We start from the raw sequence: 22,447 nt of genomic DNA, 5'->3' as shown, positions 1-22,447 counted from the left end.
GGTGTGTAGCCATGCCAGTTCACACTCCCCTGATGCAACGACAAGCTGCCCCTCTCTTGCTCAACAGACACAGAAGTGTAGCCTGTCATTGGACATACATGGGATACCTCAACAAGTGCCGTAGAGGAACAAGAATAGTATAAGTTGTCTACTACCTTTATAGCTGATCCTTTTACAGGCAGAGATCCATGCTGTTTTCCCATTTTCACAGTCCATCCATGTGCTGCCCCCAGGTTCTTCCCCTCACAGACCTCCAGTAGAACTGCCAGGAGCACAGCTTTCTGGCATGTGCCCTGCCTTACTGCTTGCAAAACAAGCACAGGGTGCTTGGATAGATTTTTGTCCCCTGGTTCTGCTCTTCTACATAACACAGCAGAAACCAGATGAAATTGCCTTTCACCTTTAAGACAAAGAACAGCAGATTCTAAGCACAAGGGGTAAAAATCCACTTGATAACGGGGAGAAATCTCTTTCTCTCAGAAGCAAAGAGCACACACAGTACTGGGATACCATCTGGCTCTCACCAGAACTTTCCAGAATTAAGGTTATTAGTCCTCCTCCCTTCACTTAGCACTAAGTGAGATGGGCAGTTAAAGCAAAGCTGGGGCAACTCTACTATTCATTCCAGGATTGATCTGCCACAAAAGAAAACTTGTAAGTAGTCAAAGCTCAAATACCTGCCATTTCACTACTGGTGAGAAAAGAAGAACACCTTGGTGGCATTTTCAGTCATTAAAATATTTGAGATACAATAGGCTCAAATACATTGAGAGATATGGCATAAAATCATCTAAACTTTGTTTTGAAAGGTGCCTGGAGCTTATCTCATCCAACCTTCTAATCAAAGCTAGGCTGACTTCTAAATCAAAAGTTAGATCAGATCAGCCTGGGCTTTCTTCAAGGAGGGAGATTCCTCAGCCTCTCTACAGACGATGTACCCTACTTACCGCCTTCTGTGGTGGATTTCTTTTCCTCGCTCCATGGGAATTTCCCTTGCTGAAACTTGTGGCCCTTGCCCCTTGTTCTCTTACACCATGACATAACTGGGGAAATGCCATGGACTCAGGAGACCATGCAAGCAAGGGAGAACCAAGTTCTGTTTCTGTTAGGAATTTGGCTTGTGCATAAATAACACCCTTCATTCACTTGCATTCTCAAAAGCCTCCACTCCCCATGGCCTGACTGTATGTTATCTCTGACTCCCACCAGGTTTATAACAGGGAATTCTGATATCTTCTGAATAAGGGTGAGAAACTTGTGTATCGGTACAACATGTAACATCCCATTTTTCCACGTGTCTTACAAATAATTATTTGTCAAGGTTTGACAAGCACAATGTATTGATGTTCTATTCATACTGTAGATTACTAATTTTAAGGGGTTACGAGCACTCTGCATATAGAGTTGGTGAGGCATTCCTTTGGTAAAAAAGTAAAAGTTGCAGTAATATTTAGCCTTGGAAAAGAGGTGCTAAAATGTTCTTTAAGAGATACTTGCATCTTATTGAAATGAATGTTTCAGCCACACAAGTAACAACCACCCATCTGAAAAAAGGAGACACCTTGCACTTGGTAGCTATTCAGTGTTCATGAAAGCTTTGCAACCTCCTTAATGGAAGACAGCTTTTGCTTTCATTAAATACATATATATTATAACACCAGTAAAAACCACTCAAAAGACATCAAACACCAGAAAAAATACATTGAAATAACATTAAAGATTTAATATAAATCCATAAAAGCCAGGAAATTCAGAGATAAAGAAAGACTTGCAGACAAGGGAAAACTTTCCAATGTATTAAACTGGAGCGTAAATTCACTTCCTCCCTATGCTTGCCATCAAGTCATTCCAGACACGGGAGTAAGTTCCTCCCTGGGGTAACTCAAGTGCCTTCAGCAGTACTACACCAAAAATCAGTTTGGCCCTACAGAACTACATCTTATTACTTTCTCTGTTTCTGATAATTGCCATTGATTTGAGTTTAAACAGCAACTTCCTGTCTTACAGCTCATTTTCCCATCGTTCAGAGACTGCATTTGTGAGATCGCAATACTTTCCATGATTACAGACTATGATGTCAGCTGCAGGGTTATGACTTCACTGACAGACTGGCTAAAAGGAGAACCCCTGTGTGAAGGAGAAAATCCACACTCAAACACAAATATATCTGAGATTAGCAAAGACAACACTGCACCTCAGCAGGCATGGACGTTTCCATCTGCACAAATAATATTCTCTACTTTTCACTTGAGCCAAGTATGAAAATGTCCCTTAAAATTTCTGTTTAATTCGTAAGGTATTCATGGTGCTGATGTGTTGCCACCCAAACTCAAGCTTGATGTCAGCAGCAGTTTAAATCATAAGCTGTGGGTCCAACTCTTTGCACTCACTGGATGTGCAAAATCATACAGCTTAAGACAGGATATTAAGGGAATGAATGCCTTCAAACTTCCCATGATTCCACCCTCCTCCTCAAGCTGACATGGCTTTTGTCTCTGGGGTCTGGCTATTCCATCTCCAATGAAGCAAGATAACCATAATGGACCAGTTACTAGGAGATCCCCAGGTATCTGGCTGAGCAACAAAATCCAAAAAGAGGAATGTAACCCCCTGAACTGTATCTTTCCACATCTAACCCAGGTACTAAGAGAGTTACCCTGAGCCTTGATGTACAGAGCATAAACATTGTAAACAAAAGAGCTTTACACATCACTTTTGTTTCTGAAAGAAGAAAAATTATTTTTCCTTTCAGCCTCCTAGACTGCAAGAGGCAGAGGGGCTATGATAGGTATGCAAAATAAGAGCTGGATAACTTAGGCACTCACTCTTCTTACACTGAAAACTCTAATACCAGCACATGGGACACAATTGAGCTGACAGCTGGTGAAATCAAATTCAATCCAAGAATCCAGAAGTGACAATTCCTCACTGCTCTAGATCTTACAGAGATTTGGGCTCTTTGTTCCTTCTTTTTGCCTGTCTTCTACTCTGTAAGATTTTCTCAAAGGTTACATGAAATTTCTCGTATTTCTCATATTCTCAGTTAGTCTTGGACTAGATGTTTATTTTGTTAGATAACTTCCAAATAAACCCTCAGACATTTTTTTTAATTACATAGATGTCCTTTTCAATTTTTCAACAGCCTGATCATGTTCGAATTACTCAAAATGAGAACTTTTCCAAAGTTTCTATCCATGGCATTTATGTAGCCCTGAATGAGGAGAGCAGGTAAGTTAAGGATTCACATGTTGACTCAGAGAAGACAAACACAGAATGGATACAGCTATGTTCACCCCTGCTTCTATACTTGTGCAAAGTGTCTGGAATGCTCACACCACAGAAGTGCGAAGAAAGGATGGAATTTCTCCACTTTTTTGTTTTGTTTTGTTTTAAGGTCACTAAAAGCTTTTCTGAAAACTAACAATTCAAAAAAAAAGAGAAAGCTAAATAAATCACTAGAGTTCTGCTTCCCATTTATTATATACTCAAGATAATGACTTCAGGGATGTGAAGAAAGATGTACAGAGCTTTGCAATGCACAAAGCTTGCAAAGAAAACCACAGTGATTTATAATTATGTGAAAAGATCATGATGACTCCAACTTCTCCCTTAAATAGCTTTTTTTAGTGATTTGGCACAATGGAATTAACAACCTCTTTCTTGGAAAGTGATTGCATCTGGTTTGCCTGCAAAGGTTCTGAGACCTACTTCCTGAAATGAGCAATGAAAGAGATAAAGTAGCTTTCTGCTTGGAGCAAAATTATTATTAAGGACATAACTTTGAACCATTTCTGTGCTCATGTGTGAACTTCAGCTATAGCATAATTTCTCTTTGTTGTTCTCTGTGCAATGGATATTGTCTTTACCTAAAAGATTTGTTCTAGTTTAAACAAAAAATACAATGTGCAAACCCTTCTCCTTCAAGATATACTGCAGATTAAAGGGCAAATTCTTTCCCTTATGCAAAACAATAATAGGTGAGTTTTTGTTAACATAACTAAGAAAGGATTTCCAATTTATATATTGTCATTTACGAGCTTTTGGAGAGCGAAATCCTGGCTACAACCAAGTAAGTTGGAGTCTTGCTATTGGATTCACTTCAGTCGAGGCACTACTTTACACAGACTCACCTTGAAAGGAATTTGTTTCAGTGACTCATATACTCTCGGTATGTATCTACCTATGACCACAGCTTAATGAAAGTTATGCATGCGGAAAAAGCAAGATAATTCAAGCATTTTGAAAACCGTAACTTTATATATCTTTGAAAAATTTGCTAAAGGTTACAGTACAGAGGTGTTCATATTTCACTTTTCAAATAGCCCGCAGAAATTATTAAAGAAGAAAAAGGTTCTCCTTTTAAGAAGTATTACTGTTTATGTGGCATACAAGTTGCTTTATAATTAAAAAAGCAAAAATAAAAATCTTCTCTGTGTATCTCTGTACAAGTCTAGTCCCCTTGTTACTCGTGCAGTGACTGTTCAAAACTTAGCTGACATTAATAACAAATTTATCGTATTCACAGATTTAGTCAAATACTGTTCTTGTTATATAAGAATCACCATAAAGTTTCTGTTGAACATGTATAGATGGTCTTCCTAAATTGCCTGAGTTTTGTGCAAATATGGTTACTTACACAATTTATAGAGCTTGTAACCAAGCAGCAGACACAGACATATATCACATTAGTGGTAGAGGGAGAAGGGCTGAAATCCAGGCAAGGGATTTCATTAGGAGTTTGGCCATTGACTTCAACAAACCTGAAATTTTATCATGCATCTCCTGGCTACATATACAATCTACTTGACCAGGGGCATCATGTCTCATTGGCAGACCATTTGTCAGTCTACCTACCTCAATCAGACTTACGTGTAAAGCTTGATAAAACAATTGCTAGAATGGTCATTCCTGACTTGAATGGGAAGGTTGCAGAAGTACCTCAAAAACTTCATACACTTCTGATGCCTCCAAATAGTTTATGAATGTTAATGAACACTAATGAATGCAGCAGTGCATGCCATGTCAGAGGGCACCTTGTCTCCTCTACATATTTAATGTACTTTGATCCAAGTACTGTACATACTCTGTCAATTGTGTGAGATGTTTCTTTCAAAACCCAAATACACAGTTGTACATGGAAGGAGGGTCCCCAAGCAGATTTCTCAAGGCGTTTACCATCATTAACAGGAAACAAAGCAGGAGAAGCAGCCAGAGCCTGAACAGGTTCTCTGTGAATACTAAGGAAACCCCAAGAATATGTTAACACAATGCAATTTTGGTAAGATCATAACAGTGAAGCTCACAGATGTGTTTCTACTGTATCTTGTAAAAGGCTCCAATTGCTGTCTATTAGGATAATTGATAACAGTCAAAATGGATTTGGGTAATATATTAAGTAAAGTCATGAATTCTGCTGCATACAGAAACTACCAGTCTGACTGTTTTTAAGCTCTCAACAGTTACACTAAACAGACAGGATGTAAAAACCCTAAATTGTGCCAATTCACTCATAATCTTAAGAATCCCCAAAATGGAGACTGCCACCATTAGCAAGTCACTTTTAATCAAAGCAAACCAACCTCTGTGGACCAAACACCATTCCCATTGACACCAATACAGATATATAATCAAATTTTATTTATCAGTACTATAATTTAAATCATCGGAAGTAGCACCAAAGCCTGACCCTGCAGTTCCACAGTTCAATAGTTGTCAGGACTGGCAGAATAGAATAAAACAAACTGAAAATAGAGAGTTTATTTTAAAGAAGTGGGGGAAAAAAGGAGAATAAAGACATACATTATTCATTACTAGTCTCCTAAAACTGCTATGGAAATAGCACTCACACAGATATATAACCAAACTGCCAAAAAAACCCCCCTGAAACTCTACAATACTTGCAATAATAACAGGGAATACAATTTTAACTGGCAAGAGAAGGAATCAAAATCACATGCAAATAGATTGCAGCAAGCTGTTGCCAGCAAAATTCTAGCATCCATGCTATAAAACACACAAATAACATCTTAGGTATGTGGAGATTTCACTAGAGTGACGTTTGATCCATCTATTCTCTGCAGCTATTTCTGGAAGTTCCTTAAGTGCCTAGTATTTTCTTACTAACCTTCAAGCCCTCTTAGTTTAATTAGCTGAACATGCTTAAAATTGATAATCTAAGGCATCAAGCCTTACCTCCCTACTAAAACTCCTTTTCAGGTTTCAGCCAACAGCCATCCAAAATCTAGCTCCATCCCTGGAGAAGCCTTCAGAGCTATGTATTATCAGGACAGAGCATAGCACCACCATTCACAGGGCTCAGGTCCAGCCTGGACATCAGCATCTCTGAGCAAGACTTTTCACAGGGGGTCTATCTATTAGCAAACGTGACAAAGGTTTAAATCCACACCTCCTATATAAGTGTCCCAATCACAAGTTCCTGTGTTTTCCTGGATGAGAAGCACTCTCCAGCCCTTCTCTTGAAGCTGAAATGCCATGCAGAGGAGAAGCTACAGAATTTTTGAGTATTAATTAAGGCCAGTTTTCAACATTTTGGTTGGAAAAGACTTCTAAGGTCATCAAGTCCAACCATTAATCCGGCACTGTGAAGTCCACCACTAAAAGATGTCCCTAAGGACCACATCTACATGTCTTTTAAGTATCTCCAGGGATAATAAACAGACTTTTAAAATATTTTAGGAGCCTGTCCTGGAAGGGAATGCATGATAGAATCTAAAACCCTAGTGAGACAGGCTGTAGCTTGGGCGTAAAGGATTGCCTGCAATATCATGCCATGAAAGAAAAGGGATGAAACTGAGATGCCTGTGCTTGGGAAATAAATCCACCTTCTCCTTGTGTGAGCACAGGGTGGCTGGTGATTGCCCTTGTGCAGAAGCAAGACTTCCTTCCTGAAATGAAATCACTGCAACATCAAAACAACCTAGAAGCAGCCTCCTTGTCTCACTGTATTGTGAAGAAGGAAATCATATCCCACCAACAGCCTACAGTAACAGCAAGGCTAATTAGCATCTTCTGTGCAACCAGAACCATTCTGAACAGAGAGCAACACAGGAATGCAAAACAAACACTGCTCTCAGCATTATCAGCCTCCATTCCACAGTTACATGCTTCTCAACATATGGCTTTTTCATTCAGACTGTCGTCTTCCCAGGCCTCCATGTTTCCCATTTCAGGGTTCCCCCAAGACTGAAAATGTCTGGATTCTCTTGGACCTGAAATGATTTCTTCCTCTTCTAGCAGCAGTGTTACTACTGCATCTTTAAATCATTAAACTGCATATCCCAATCTGACTATTTAAGCAATGCAGCTTGTGAAGTCACAATTTTCAAACGTCAGGGTCTTGTCCCTCTACTTTTATTTCGGTTTCCCTTTGCAGTCTGATGAATATCTCACACAGGGACAGAAAAACAGATGGACTTGTAAATGCTATTGTAAAGTATGCTTCTTTTGTATTTTAAATGGGAACTAGCACAAAATAAATTCAAAACAGCAGAGACAAAAATAAAATATTTTTCTTCACTCGGTGTTGTGTGCTACAGAATTAGAAGACGATTCCTGGTGAGGATATTTTGCAGCTATTTAATGAAGGAAGCCCACTTTCTTGTTGAAAATCTAGCCTCATACCTAAAACGTAACACTGAACTGTAATTTGATGTGAGGCTTAGACTCAGGATTAAGGAAGAAAAATAACAATACTTGCACTTAAAGCATATAATGACTTTCATTCAAACACCTGGAAGTACTCTCCAAATATTAATTATCACAGTATCAGCATCTCCCCAAGTCTTCCAGAAGAGGATCAACCCTGCATTCCTTTGCCATCCACATTGCCTGCTTCAGTCTGTACAGAATGCAGAACAAAGCCAAAAATACTGCCCATCTTTAATTATTATGGTAACTCTTAATTGACAGGAGTAAATTCACCCACACAGGGACTGAGTGTCATTTATAAGATGGCCTTTTCTTGCAGAGAAAATATGTGATATCTTCCTGTAGGGCTACAGCACTATGGGGGCTTGCAGTGTAAAGCAGAATTAAATTAAATTATGTTGAACAAGTGGCACAATTAGTCAGAAATTTTAAGAAAACCTAGGAGTCTTGACTCCAAATCTTCTCTCCTGAATCACACATTAAAACATGGGTTTTCATTCCTTCTGCAGCACTACCTTTCAAGAAGACAGGGTATGGAAATACCATCTCTAGATGAGGTGACTTGGAATGGCCCTGTCCCACAGCCTTGGCTCAGATCGGCTAATGCTCAAAATCAGAGTAAGCATATCCCAAATATTCAAGGAACCAGGCACCTTGTTTTGGTGACAATGTCTGTCATTTAATCAGTCGGTATTGGACTTCTATGTAATCAAGGTACAAAGATGAGAAAATATCATCAATATCCATCAAATACCCTTCAGGCTTGTATTTGGGATCGGTTCAAAACCCTTCTGGTCCTAAATCTCTTCATTCTATCCTGTATATAGAATCACATAATCACAGAATTATTTAGGTTGGAAAAGACTTCTAAGATCATCAAGTCCAACCATTAATCCAGCACTTCCAAGGCCACCACTAAACCATGTCCCTAAGGACCACATCTACTTGTCTTTTAAATATCTCCAGGGATGATATATAGACTTTTAAAATAACTTACTCCTACTCCTCACTGCCCACCAGCTAGATATATGCTAGAGATACTGAAATAGTCACACCTGAATTTACAGAAACTGGTAAAAAACCATCTATTAGTTTAAGATACAGGATTGAAAAGTGTTTCCCTCCCTGCCTCATCCAGTGTGCTCTCAAGCAAGCATTACTGGAGGAGGATGGCCTTGAGCTGAAGGCACAGGGCAGGATGCCAGGAAATCCGAGTTCTATTCCTGGCTCTCCTACAGATTTCCTTGGGCAAGGCAATTAACCTTGTGGAGTACACTTTCAATGGAGGTGAGGCCCAGCTTCTCTTTCTGCATTCATAACATTTTCAATGGTGAAAATGGAATTGTAGGGGCGAGAATGAGTGCCTGCACTTTTATTTACCTGATACATTTTCTCTGTCAGGTATTTGGATGCACAATTACTGATAACTGCTAGTAAAAAACCCCAAGAATTCAAACACTGCAGGTGTAAAAATGCCTCCTGATGTTGCCACAAACAGCCTCAATGCTCAGTTTCCTCATAGGTAAAATGAGCAGCGAGGCTAATAAAATCAAAGTACACAGCCAGATGGAAAACTAATTTTTAAAGTTCTTGAACACCTGTTATCTGAGATCATAAAAAGGAAATAGCTAAGAATTTCAGTTTGCCTTTCACTAGAGGTGCTCTAATTTTACTTTATGCATCTTTTACCTGATAAAATTTCCTCTTTGGACCTCAAACAGAATAAAAGATTTTCCTTTAAGGAGTCTGAAATGTCAGATGAAGTCAAAATATTTTTCTAGCTAAGATGATATCTTTTAACATACCTTAACAGAAGTGAAAGTGAATTAGAGAATGAGTGGAATATCCTTTTGCTAATATAAACGCATTTTAGAAAAGAAATATCATGGCTAAATTTTCTGTTATGGTCTCTTTTAAATAAATGCTGCCACATCCATCCATTTATACCAGCAAAGAACAGGACTCTGAAATTCCAAGGAAGGACAGTGTTTGCTTAGACAAACATCTAAAGAAATGAAGACACATACCTCTCTGATCACTGGGGAGTCAGAACATATTTTTAGTGATTTTTTAATGCATTTGGTACAAGCATGTAAGATGATTTTTTTCCTTTCCTAGAATGTTGAATAGAAAAGAAAAAAAAAAGCAAACAACCAAAAATTGGCAAAAGAAAAAAAAAAAGAAGAGCATCTGTTAGAGCAGAAAATTTCAACAATCACTACCTTTGTCAAAATGTTCATGTTTTGAGAGATGATTTCTTTTACAGGTCATCTGAACTGGAAAGTAAGTGTATAGGTATAAAGATTTTAAGCCTTTTAATTCATGTCCTTCATCCACTTCTTAAGTTTTGGAATTTTAAAGGAGAGAGGTCAACAGTCCTTTTTTCATAATTATAAAAGCCCCCTTCAAGCTCTTTAGACCACTGAAACAATGAACACTCTCAGGTGACCTTCTTGCCCAAACAGACATAGAACATGTTCAAGAAAGAAGGTATTTTATATTGCCAAGTTATAAAATAGTATCTATGACCTTCAGAGAGACGCTAAGGTAGTTTGGCAGATTAAAGTAACAGCAACATAGGCAAATTTTCATTATGTGCTTCACATGAAGCAGTAACACCACAGATACAGCAGTCAAAAGCTGTAAAGACTCAAAGTAACTGAAATTATGTTCTTCTTGCAAGAATAAGAAACTGAATTTTTATCTGTGCTATCTTCTATAGTTACATAAGTAGTAACTTTTTCATTCATCATCCAACATATGCACTTAAATTTTATCTCAATCATGGCTTGCTGTGAATGGACCTGGTAGTACTTAATTTAAACAAATATATGTTCTCATAACAGCAGAAACTCTAGCCTAGCTTAGGGATACACTGGCAAGCACCACATCAAAGGGAGGAAAGTCTCATGCTAACCTTTTGCTACCTAAAAGTCAATTATGTGTCTTATTTTATTGTCAAGGTTGTCTTCATTAATGCTACAAGATTAATACCTCCAGATGAGAATTCACCACTACTATAACAAAGCCTTCTTTGGAGCAGGATGGACTATGATCGCAGAACATTCTTCTCTCTCTCTACCTCCCAGTGAAGAAGCCTGCATGAATTTAAGCACCTCTTAGACCATGACTTCATATTAAAGAAAAATGACTGCCTGCATGAAAAGTAAGAAAAATTAGTTAAATGACTTCACAGGGTATGTCACTATCAGGCAGAAACTTGACTTAGAAACTTGACTTAGGTGTGGAAAGGCTCAGTGTTCACAGATTCACAGGATATTTTGAGTTGGAAGGGACCCACAAGAATCATCACGTCCAGCTCTTAAGTGAATGTCTATATGGGCATTGAATCCAGAACCTTGTTTTTATTAACACCATGCTCTGACCAACTGAGCTAATATGGGCAAGAAATAGCCTCAAAACATTGATGATTCCTCTGAGGCAATGGGATTTCCTTGATATGTATTTCTTCAAAATCCAGAACCTAATTTTCAAAATCTTAATGACCTACTCATTAGGAGTCCTTGCCCTGACACAGGAACTGCTGGCACAGAAACATCTCACCAATTCCATGTTTAAGGTTTTGTATCTCAGCTATGTCAGAATTGCACTGGGAAATAATCTGAAGAAAAAGTTATTATGAAAAATCACTTTTGTAATGATTTTTTAAAATGTGGTTTGGCACTGCTTGAACTGACATTCTGTATAAAGTGAAACTCTGCCCTCATTAAAAAAGTACTATAATCACCAATCATATAATCATCAAATGGTTTAGGTTGGAAGGGACCTGGAAAATCACCTCATTCCAACACCCTGCCATGGGCAAAGATACCTTCCACTAGACCAGGTTGCTCAAAGCCCCATCCACCTTGGCCTTGAGCACTCCCAGGGGTGGGACATTCACAATTTCTCTGAACAATGTTCCATTGTCTCACCACCCTCACAGTGAGCAATTTCCTCTTAATATCTAACCTAAACTATTCTCTTCCAGTTTAAAGCCATTTCCCCTTGTCCTATCACTACTGGTCCTTGACTACAGGTCCTTGTAAAAAGTCCATCTCCATTTTTCTTGTAGCTCCCTTAGGGTACTGGGATGCCACAATATGGTCTGTCTGAAGCCTTCTCCAGGCTGAACAGCCCCTACCCACTCAGCTTGTCTAGATGACCATGACTAGATCAGATTAAAAATCTGCTTAAGGAAATTAATTTCCTATGACCTTTTATCTCCTACCAAACTGAAATGTGCCATCTATACCACCTAGCAGAAAACAGAATTGTTGCAAGTTTTCTGAACAAGTCACAGTTCACAACTTGGGCTTCAGTGATGAGATGCGCAAGCAGATGCTTCACGTGCATCCTGCATGTCCCTGGTCAGAAGGTCACCAACTATCTTCTGCTGTTACAATCATGCAAATTCTAGAATTCTGTCTCTCCATCTTTTAAAACAGCTATATGGCATGGAATCAGCCATCTCTGCTCCTCACCAAAGTCCTGCTCAAGGCTGTAAAAAACTCTGGGCGGTTCCCTGAACATTTGGAACAACTCTGCCATGCCATGCAGAGAGTCTTTTGTTCAAGTTAAACAATTTGGAAATGCAAAAATATTTCTACCTAAAGACTCAACAAAAACAATGGAAATTAAAAACAAATACCATTTTAAGCATCAACTTCAAAACTGCGTTTCAGATTCCTCTATTAAACTGATGTCTGAGAGCACTAGAAGACTATGAAATTTCCAGGGCTTTTCAATTCAGTTCTTTGGAACAAACAGCAAGATAATTGATTACATAGTCCTCTGCTCTACTCATAAACCTTCAGTCCCTTCCTTTCAGTCAAATTATAGGTATACAGAAATTAAAGAAATAAAATAAAAAACCTTTGATAGCTCTTTACAAAGGGCTATGTGAAGCCATGAGCAAAACTGTCGCTGAGTCCATGAGCAGCAGCATCAGGCCTCAATGGCAAACACATGGCCCTGATGAAGTTAATGACAAACCTTTCACTGACTTCTGTGAATGGGAATTTGACTTTATGCCTGTGCTACATAAAATAATTCTGCTAATAAAAAACAGGTTGCTTCATAGCCTTTTTTAAGCATCAAAGGCTGTGTCTGCAATCTGGACCACAGGATGGTGCTGAGGACCTAAGGTCCAAACCACACACCTTTCAAGAGGTTTTTATTTCACTCTAGCCTAGTCCTGTGAGTTGAATGTCTACCAGACTGCACTTCTGCAGCACATCTTCCAATTTGGTTTCATTTGGAAGGAGTCCAACCAATGAGCTCTGTGACTGCTACACAGCGCATACAGTAAGTGGGGAAAACTAGGAGATGCATTTCCAAAGCATACTCCTGATTTGACCTAACACACTAATGTACATGCATCCAAGGAGCTTAGAATATGTTTGTGCAATAAAACCTCTAAAATTAAGGAGTACTGAGGCCTCCATGAAGAGTGTTAATAGGTAGTGGACTCACAGCCCTCAAGGTGTTCCACGTGTGTACAGCAACCTATGGTGAAGATGAGTTTTACGGGAGCAGGCACTGTGTTTCTGATTTCAGCTATGTTCATGTCTCACCTGCTTGACCTTGTTATCTTCAGGACTTTCATTCAATTAGCTCTCCACATTTAGAAAGCTTTTCTATGTAGCTGAATATTTTATTTTCAGAAGATTTTGTTTAGTCTTTACTGTCTGTTCTATTGACAAGGGTCTTCTTTCCTTTGACAACTTTGCAAAGTACACATTATTGCGTTAAAAAGATCATCTGATGTCTCATATGCTTGTGATAAACTGGGCTTCTAGCCCTCTTCTCTTGGGCTCTCCCTCCCCTTCTCAGTTTTATACTAGTCAGAAAAAATTTACTTCTCTTCTAAAAAATAATATATAAATAAATACACTGTGAGTCACAAACATTAAATACTTAATTTGAACCAGCAGAAAGAGCAGCTACCAGAATTCTACAATGGTCTGTTAGCTCGTATGTCTCTGCATGTGCATATTGAAGGAAACAGCAGAAATAATACTTTACAATGTGATGAACAACATATGACACAGAACCTCTAGACTCCCAAAAAAAGGGTTACAAACTTATGAAAATGTAGAACTCTGCCCTTTCCAAGGAAAAAACCCTACGCACTCCTTAATTGCACTGATACTGAACCATCATCATTAAGGCTTGGTAATAAGTAAATTGGATTAAGGAAGAATGTAATCATTAAGGACTAAAGTGAAGTATGGGTGATATAAAAAGGACATTTTTGACTACATGTTGGAGGTCTAAACAAAGGATGCTGCTGTACCATCTGCTTTCAGGCAGACTCCTCCCTTGATTTCAACTATAAGCTTTGCTTATAGCTGGTACCATAATGATGGATAATAATTGAATCATGTTTCTTTTTGGAGAAAAATACAACATTACTCTCCATTTCATCATGGACAGAGAAGGAACCCATGAACTTAATTTAAACTGGAAAGAGAGGAAAAAAGAGAAGGGGAAAAAATGGCTATTTGATTCTCATGGTCTGTAGAATTATCTCAATGCAAGCTGCAGATTGGACCATTATCTCTGAAGATTACAAGAAGCAATCATATCATCAGAATAAGAAAATAAAAAGACTATGCTTTCAAGAGGCACAACAGCAAAGTAATATCAAGTTTCAAAATAAGCATTAATTTAAAAAAAAATAAGTGAAACTGTTGTAAGTATTGGTCTCATAATAAAGGAATGCATACAACCATATTTCAGTAATTCCCATTTCTGAAAATCAGATTCTTGACCTGACAAATGGCCCATTCCATACTGAATCCTCCACTGATACTGCCTATTCTTTCTTCCCCATAAAGACACAAACACAGAAGGGAAACATTCTAGCCTACAAGATGCCAGAAGTGCTATGTTATCCTTTTTCACTGAAAACTCACCTTAGTTTCTGGCTATGAATACTTGGAAGAGAAAATCTTTTTAACATTTCAGGCTGCTGCCTTTTCCCCAAACTCTTCAACCATCCCTATTCACCTGTCACACCTTCCTGATTCAGTGGGGATGGCCTGACTGTTATAAATTAATTACTCTCATAAACCAGGTATTTTTGCTGTTTCCCAAGGATTGCACCCAAGGTGAGGATCAAGCAAGCAACACTCATTATCCACATACGCAAGGTTCAAGCCAGGCAGCAGGAAGCAGACAGGAACCGATCCATGTTTTACTGCACTTGGTATTTGCCTTCTCCAAGTGGCTTTTGAGAAGATCACCAGCACAGGCATGTTTCAAAAAGGCACCTTTTTTTTTAATGCCAGTGAGCTTCCTAATGTACCTGAAAACTGCCTGACTTAAAAACTACAGGTATAAAGCACTGATCTAGTATGCAGCGGTCTGTTTTCTCCAATGAAATATCCTGTGTTACATTCACTAGACAGTGCAATAGAACTAGTTCTTAAAGTGGCTGCTAAAGCCAACTTTCCTGTATTTAGTGGCTGATACTCTAGAGAACCTTAGCTGTAGTTTTTGGTACCTTCTGGTGCTCTTTGAGCTTTTGCAAGCATATACTTTTACAACTCTTAACAGCTATGCAAAAGAACTGAACAAAATGGAGGGAAAAATGACAGGACTGACAAGAGAAAAGAGAATACAGAGTGAAATAAGGGGTTGAAATTGAGATGGTGGGGGTGGATTTGAAAAAGAAGTTTAAAGAAAGATGTTGAGCAGATAAAGGAAAAGGGAAATGGAAAAGGGAAATCAGAAATGTTAACTTGTGATGAAGCACACAGTTACACATTTATATCTTCTAATACTCAATATCATTTTCCCAGTGACATCCCAATCACTTTTCTTATGAAAGCCCAAGCACAAGTGAAAAACATGCAGATGAGAGGTGCACCAGGCAGACCCTCATTAGCTATAAATGTCAGTGAGAACACAAAATTTCAAGTACCTAAGACTGAAACACTTCCATAGCTGAAGAACAAAAATGCACATCTGATAGACACATCTAAAGACTAAATGGGGTCAGGAAAAGCAGAAATTTTTAATGTAATATATTACTGGTCACTACAAATATATGAGGCATGGTAATTACTCTGAATGGGAAAACTAAATTCTAAGTGCAAGTATCCTGCTATTCATCTGTAGTCTTTCTCACTGGATTTAAGGAAAATATGCATGTTTCCAGGCAATGTAGAACAAAAGCATTTTGGGTTTTAAACTTTATCGCATGCACCCTACCTCTGAGTCTTATCACCCTCTGATGTCTGATAGTGTCCCTTTAACCTTTGTTACTCAATTACTGAACAAGTTATCTCATTGTTACTCTCTTTTGAAGGAAGAGTTGAGCCTCTTTTCATGCTGATAAGATACACATAAATATTCACCTGCAGCAAACATTTAATTGTAAAGTGTCTTGAGCAAACTACCAGAGTCTAAAGGTAGGAAGCCGTGATCGACTTCTTTGCTCTCTTAACCCTTTAGTCAATCCACCAGAACAAAGAGACACAGAAGATGGATGCTTTTTTTTACAAATGAAATTACTGTTCTCTAAAAGAATGGACTTTACAACAGTCTTTATAACGCAGTAAATAAATCTGGAAGTGAAATACCTACCCATTTTCTGGGCCGGCCTCTAGGTCGCTTTTCACCAGTGGCTTCTGCTTTCTGTAAAAGGAAAAGAAACACAACGTATTTTATACCTCGGCATTACTTAACAGCCTCAGTAACCAGGAACTCCTTTCCTGTAACATTAGCTACAGTTATACCTCTTGGGTGGCACCAGGCCCCCTAGCTAATCTATGTGTTTTCTGATAGAATGTGATTATGTTGCTTTTTCTGACGTTTCCTAGCCAGTGTGGCTAGGCAGTGCCTCCCCTGCACCCAAGGGTGTCCCCAGCCCTGATCCACACTCTGTCCAGGGGCATGGAGGAGTGTGCCCACACACCCCCAGCTGCTCAGGGTCCTCAGCAGAGCCTGGGGTGCCCTGCCCTAGACCAGCCATCTGACATGCAGGCTGAGGGTAGGAACATGGGACAATTGGGAAACCTGAGAACCTCCAATAACATCAAATCTAGTCTTTCACAGGCCATCAAAAAGTACTTGAAGATTCTAAATTAAAAATACAGCCTGTTTCAAGTTTGATCAAAGCAGTTTATAGCAGCTACAATTCCTCTTTTTAGTCTCATTATGTTCACGCATGAAATTAATTAGGACAGAATATCACCATGAACATGTCTGTGTTATTATTGGCAAACAATTTTCCCTACTTTTCACTTGAAGTGTTCCAGGTAAAAGCACATCCTTAAGCTGTAAGTAAACCTTTTATGGCCCAAAACACACCTTCCCTGTCCAGGTTTAAGGAAACAATGTGGAAGAGGCCCTAAAAGTGACAGCTATATTTCTGTAAGTCCAGCAGTTGTTCCTGGAGCTCAGCTCAAAGAAAATATGGGTTCTTTTACAGGCTCTTCCACTAATTCCACTGTGTGACATTATGAATACTACTACTACTAACAGTACTTATGCAGTACACTAAAAAATTTACAGAGTTTAAAATGAAAAATTCAGGTTATTCTCTCTAACTAGACTATGCCCATCCATTCACTTCACCAGGTAAATAATCCTGTTCCACTCAGGGTGATGAGGATTTTGCCACCATCTGTAGTCAGGGCAGGACTTGCCACATACAAAGTCCCCAAGAGTGAAGACTTTTAATACACATGAATTGTGTTGTTTTGGTTTTTTTCCCCCCCAGTTAACTGTATGTATATTTGATTTGCCCTTAGAAATCAACTGTGAAATCACTTGCTGGTCAATCGCTGTAACATATACTGTAACCTAATGCTGTGTAAATCGGATCTCTCTAAAAGAGAACTTGACCTGAGGAACTAGTGGAGGAATCTCTACAAAAAAAACTGCCCTGTGAGTTAAATGCAATTACTTTGAAATAAATACCTCACCAATAAGAAAGCTGTGAAAAATAAAATTCACACTCCTAAAGGGCAAAATTATCACTCAGACTTGTTAAAAGAGTAAACTTGAGCTTTAATCGTTTATACGGACATTACATGTAAGGTGAAACCCTCTTAAGAGAATACTTGTTAAAGTGCATTTGCTATATCCTGTAGCTGTCTATTTCAGACTTTTGTTTCCTTTAAGTATTCAATTTCTTCATACCTTGTAACCTGAAGGATGCAAAAAAACAGATACGGTTTTGTTTTGATAAGCTGTAGCCCCCTGCTTCTATGTTTACTTCATTAAACACTGGGCATAAATCTTATAAAGAAAATACTGGTTAAAATTGTTCTTAACAAATCAACACTTGACAGTTATTATAGCACTAATGCTATTTATTTTCTTCTGTGTATTACTGCATCTGAAGGAAAGACCCTTTTCCAAAACTCAATTAAAAAAGAATTAACTTTTTGAAAACAAAAACTGCTTTGGTCTTATCATTAAAGTCCCTAAAAACCTGACACAAATTTTAACTACAAATGTATCATGAACGTGAGAGATTTTGTTGAATAACTAATCTTTGCTCCCTGCCATAAACTGCCACAGTGTGGCCGCTTGCCATGAGCGGTGCTGAGCTCTGCCACCACTGAAGGTCCGAGTCAGAAGTGGCTAGTGTTCCTGCTGACTAGTTTGGGTAATGGTTTGTCAAGTGCTTGGGGACCTTGCAGATTGAAAGGCACTATATTCCTGCAGTATATGACTTCCACCTCATGTTAGAAGAAAAACATTTCCACAGTTCTTATCAAAACCAAATCTTTCCCAGAGGTGAGCTGAGCAAACATCCAGGCATACCAGAGGTGATGTTTTGGTACAGAAAGATTCTGTAAGTAAATAGCAAGGTTTTCACAGATTAAACTGCAGAAAATGAATGACAAGAACCTCCAAAGTGGAAGTTTTAATCTCCTTTCCAAGAGAAGAGAAAGACAAAACACTTCTGGAACAAACAAAAGGAGTAGTAGCAGCACAGTGGTCATGATAAATACATGAAGTTTAGGAAAATATTCCACCTCCTTCCCTCTGGACTTTTTTAGCTTGCATTTTGCTAAAATACAGCCTGTATTTTCTCCAACAGCTTAAGACTTGTAATTGAAGCCTCGAAGAACTATGTTTTACTGCATATCAGATCAGTAATACAATGTTTCTCCATGAAAGTGCTAAAACACTGCCTTTCCTCTTTCATCATCAGAAACTCTCCAGTCTGTTGGCTCTTGCCTTTATTTGATGTGTTGCCTCTAAAGCTAGGGGCAAATCCAGAGAGAGCTCCAGGCCACCCAGAGGTGGTGTTTGCTCAAGGGGGCTTTAACATTTGGTGGCTACTCTGTTATGAGGCGTGACCTTGCTTTTTTACAGCTAAAACATGAAATCACCAAACTTAAAGAAGGGTCAGGTATGTTATCAAACACAAAGCATATTTCATTAAAAATATGAAATTTCTTATAAACAATAATATGAATATACCATTTTTGCAATGTCACACTTGAAGAACAGAACCAAAACTCACGTTTAAAAGCATGATCTGTATGGGAAATTCTTTTTATTTATCACAGATGACAAAGATCACCATTCCAGTCACTGCTACCAGGAAGCCAGCTAACAGTCCTCAGGAAGATTTGCAATCCACTTAAACCCTGTACCACAGGGCCATCAAACCCTGCTTCCAAACAGCATCTCTCAGCAACTCTAAGACTTGACTGCCCATGATCTCTGCCTCCCTGTTGCAAAAATATGCTGTACCTGGACAGAAACTGAGATTGTACTACTGAAAGCAATTAACAAGACAAGACAAATATAAATAATTGAATGGCTATGAAGTCCTCTTTGGGCATCTATGTATTGTCAAGGAAGACCTCAAATGCAACAGAATCCAGATTTGAAGAACTCTATCTACTTTGCAGAATGATCTGCTGGAGATCTCAGATAAAATGTGTCAGAGCTGTAAGTCAGGTGAAATAAGTGATAGTTCTCAGGAGGAAGATCACTGCTGTCAAACAGTGTCAAAAGACCTTGCCCAGGAATGTATCCCTCTGAAAAAAACCCCACCCAGTTATTCAGTCAAAAAGTACTCTTTAAAAAACCTTAGGCATTGACTAAGTACAAAAACATCACACTTTCCGTGTTCTGTTTTATCCATTTTAGTTCTAAACAAAAGTCAGTCTTCTGCTTTTCTTATCTTGATCAAAACACCTGATTTTGAGGTCTCTTACTTTTTCAGTGAAATAACCATGCAACAATCACTTGATAAATTTGATCTTGTTTTTCCTTTAAGCCTGTAATGACTGGTGTTGGTGAAAATGAATGAAGCATGGAGAAGCCAACTAGATTTTCGTGAACCAATTCAGGGCAGAGTCCTGATCACATGCACTTTTCAGGTTGTTGTTGTTTTTTTTTTTTTTTACCTTTGGACTGCTTACCCCAGGGACATGCCTTTCTACATACCAAACCCTGGCCATGTAATGTAGAGACAATAGCAAGTGTAGTCACATACAGAATCACAAGTTCTAGTTTTCAGAGGATGATACATCAAGCTCTGTAGGCATCTGCAGTGAATCTCAGTACACCAGTAACTACAACAAAACTCAACATATTTTAGCTGAAGGTAAATTTTACCAAAGAACTTTTACCATTGTGTATTCCTGGGACATCGGCTGACAATTTCTTTAAAGACAATCATATAGTAGCTACTACTCCTTTTTTAACATCACAAATGGGTTTCCTGCTCCCAAACAGGAAACTATTTATGTCTATACAGTATTTTTGTCAAGCCAAACTACAGGAGCTTAACAAAAAAAAAAAAAAAAAGCCCTAGAAAGGGAAATGTGACGGGCTGGGAACACAGCTCACCAAACAAAACTCAACCACAGAACACCCAGGAAATTGAAAAGGAAGATCCCCACTATGATCTTCCTGAAAAAAAATAGTTGTGCTTTAGGGAAAAAAAAACCCAAAACACACTTCACATCTTGCTATTTTTTTAAAATGTTTTAAATGAATAACAGAATAACTTGTTTAAAGATCCAGCCTGCATAACAACAACCTAATTATGGGGACTCAAGTGCAAGGGGATCAGGAGTCTTTTCTGTCTTTACCTCTTCTTATCTGGTAACACATTGTGTTCCTCTTGTTTGTGAAAATTAAACAATTGAGAAATGGTTTGGTCTTCTATAAAACATAGCTTATTCTTGTGTCTAGTTTATAAAAACTTAGGCATACGTGATATGCAAGGCTTTAAGAAAAAAAAAAAAAGCATATTACCCAAAATTAGAGTAATTGCCACATTATTAGCTGTTCAGTTAGTTTTGCAACATTCTGTATGCATTGTCAAGTTTCACATTGCTAATTTCCTAACAAGCACAGTTTGTTTTCAGATGCCCCAAGGCCAGTTTACTAAGACCAAACACAAGCTCTGAAAGCTAAAAAAAAAAAAGAAAAAAAAGAAAAAAAGAAAAAATTATATAAAAAATTCCTGCGAACCAAGAAATTTCAAATATACAACACGACCACAGTTCCAGGGTAAATTGTCCATCAACTGATTTATAAGTATTTCCTTCTTGAAGTATAACAGAACAAAGCTCCAGTTCTGGAGTATTTTTAACTCACTGCCAGTTTGTGCAATACATTTTTAATTGTGATGTGTAATGCTTTGCAAGAGAACACCCAATCAATTAATCATGAGTGCCTTCTCATGGCTGCTCGGTGGGTTCTCCTGGTCGACGTTTATCTAACATGTTGGGAGCACTCTGAAGCATTTCAATGAGCTCCCTTTGAAACACACAGGGCACGCACTATTCTTTAGAAATTCCAGCAAATTCCAGTTGGGTGTATAGTACCCAGGTTCACATGTAGAGTGGCTTAAGCTAAGACAGCCAGTTCTCTTCCTGAGAGCTGAGACAGGCTGGAAAAAGTCTTAATAAATGTACGTATGCGTATGGATGTGTAAATATGTCTACCACAAATTTGAACATATAGCTCACTCTTTTTAGAGGTGATAGCCTCACCACCAAATGAAGCTTTCTTACAGTGCCAAAACCTTCCCACCTCTGTTACAGTTAGAAAAACTACTGGAAACAATATTACATTAAAAGATACTTTGAGGTACCTGGTGAGAAGCTGAACCATTTTAGAGAGGGTTAATTATCAATTTGGAAAAAGGGCTAAAATATTTATTTGAAATGTGATATGTCTCTTTCTTCTAGTAAGGCTTTATAAGTGTTTTATGTTTTAGAGCATTTATCAAACATTTATATACTTTATCTATAAACCAAGTAACCAGTAAGACTTGTAATTAAATACCCCTCAAAGGGTATTTTATTGTAAAAAAAGACATGTGGTCTTTGGTCAATTTTTTACATTAGCAACACCCAAAAGCTTTAATTAGGGCAGTAACTTGATGCATTCTGGAAATCAAAATGTTACAATGAAATTGCTCAGTTTGTAAATTAGATGAAGAAAGCACAACTATGTACCAGAATCATCTGGAAAACCCTTGATTTGATAAATCTACACATATAGGAATATTTTTAAATTATTTTCCATTTATACTGATTTCCAAATCACTCATGTAAATGAAATAATGTTAATACTTCTTTTAGAAGCATCTTTTTAAAACACATTTTTACAAAATACTTAAAATGTAATGTTATTATGAATGTTTCTCCTAGGAAAGCCAACACTCCTAGGAGTAATATTTAAAATACTAAAGCTCACATTTGGATTTGCTAGACTAATAAAAAACTGCTCTCTCTCTTTTGAAGAGTGACATATAAACTATTTTAACATGAATCTGAGG

The 22,447-nt window shown here is 38.1% G+C and overlaps 1 protein-coding gene across 1 annotated transcript in view; it reads right to left on the bottom strand.

The window, feature by feature from the left end:
• HMGA2 (high mobility group AT-hook 2) overlaps nucleotides 1-22,447 on the bottom strand; it is a 126,869-nt gene that overhangs the window by 99,661 nt on the left and 4,761 nt on the right. The window contains exon 3 of the mRNA XM_068998634.1: nucleotides 16,264-16,314. Within this exon, the coding sequence (XP_068854735.1) occupies nucleotides 16,264-16,314 (51 nt within the window). The remainder of the gene's footprint in view (nucleotides 1-16,263; nucleotides 16,315-22,447) is intronic.

This window comes from Aphelocoma coerulescens, chromosome 1A (genome assembly GCF_041296385.1).
Source record: "Aphelocoma coerulescens isolate FSJ_1873_10779 chromosome 1A, UR_Acoe_1.0, whole genome shotgun sequence".
In the NCBI taxonomy this organism is placed as follows: Eukaryota; Metazoa; Chordata; class Aves; order Passeriformes; family Corvidae; genus Aphelocoma; species Aphelocoma coerulescens.
Note: the sequence above shows the minus strand (reverse complement) of the source record. Positions and strands in the feature narration are given on the sequence as shown.